The sequence below is a fragment of the Penaeus monodon genome, chromosome 30, assembly GCF_015228065.2.
Source record: "Penaeus monodon isolate SGIC_2016 chromosome 30, NSTDA_Pmon_1, whole genome shotgun sequence".
Lineage (NCBI taxonomy): Eukaryota > Metazoa > Arthropoda > Malacostraca > Decapoda > Penaeidae > Penaeus > Penaeus monodon.
The window spans coordinates 31,283,516-31,283,764 of NC_051415.1; the positions used below are offsets into that span (position 1 = coordinate 31,283,516).

General features: G+C 57.0%; 1 protein-coding gene across 1 annotated transcript in view; it reads left to right on the forward strand.

Moving 5' to 3' along the window:
* Positions 1 to 249, forward strand: part of LOC119592415 (MAM and LDL-receptor class A domain-containing protein 1-like) — an 11,913-nt gene that overhangs the window by 9,502 nt on the left and 2,162 nt on the right. Inside the window, exon 16 of the mRNA XM_037941236.1 lies at positions 78 to 227. Coding sequence (XP_037797164.1) covers positions 78 to 227 — 150 coding nt within the window. The remainder of the gene's footprint in view (positions 1 to 77; positions 228 to 249) is intronic.

Consider the following 249-nt stretch of genomic DNA (forward strand, 5'->3'; position numbering starts at 1 on the left):
CATTTCAACAAACCAAAAAGTCAATCAATCCCCAATACCCACACATCCAAGAGGCCCTCCTTCGCATCCTCCTTCAGGAACGTGCGACTTCGAGGCGGGCACGTGCGGCTGGCAGAACGTGGTGACGGGAGACAACCGCACAGACGAGTCGGACTGGGTGCGCGGGTCGGGTCTGACGGGCATCGATCTCGACAACCCCGACGCGGATCATAATGGAGATGTCAATGGTGGGTTTTGGACGTCTTTGAG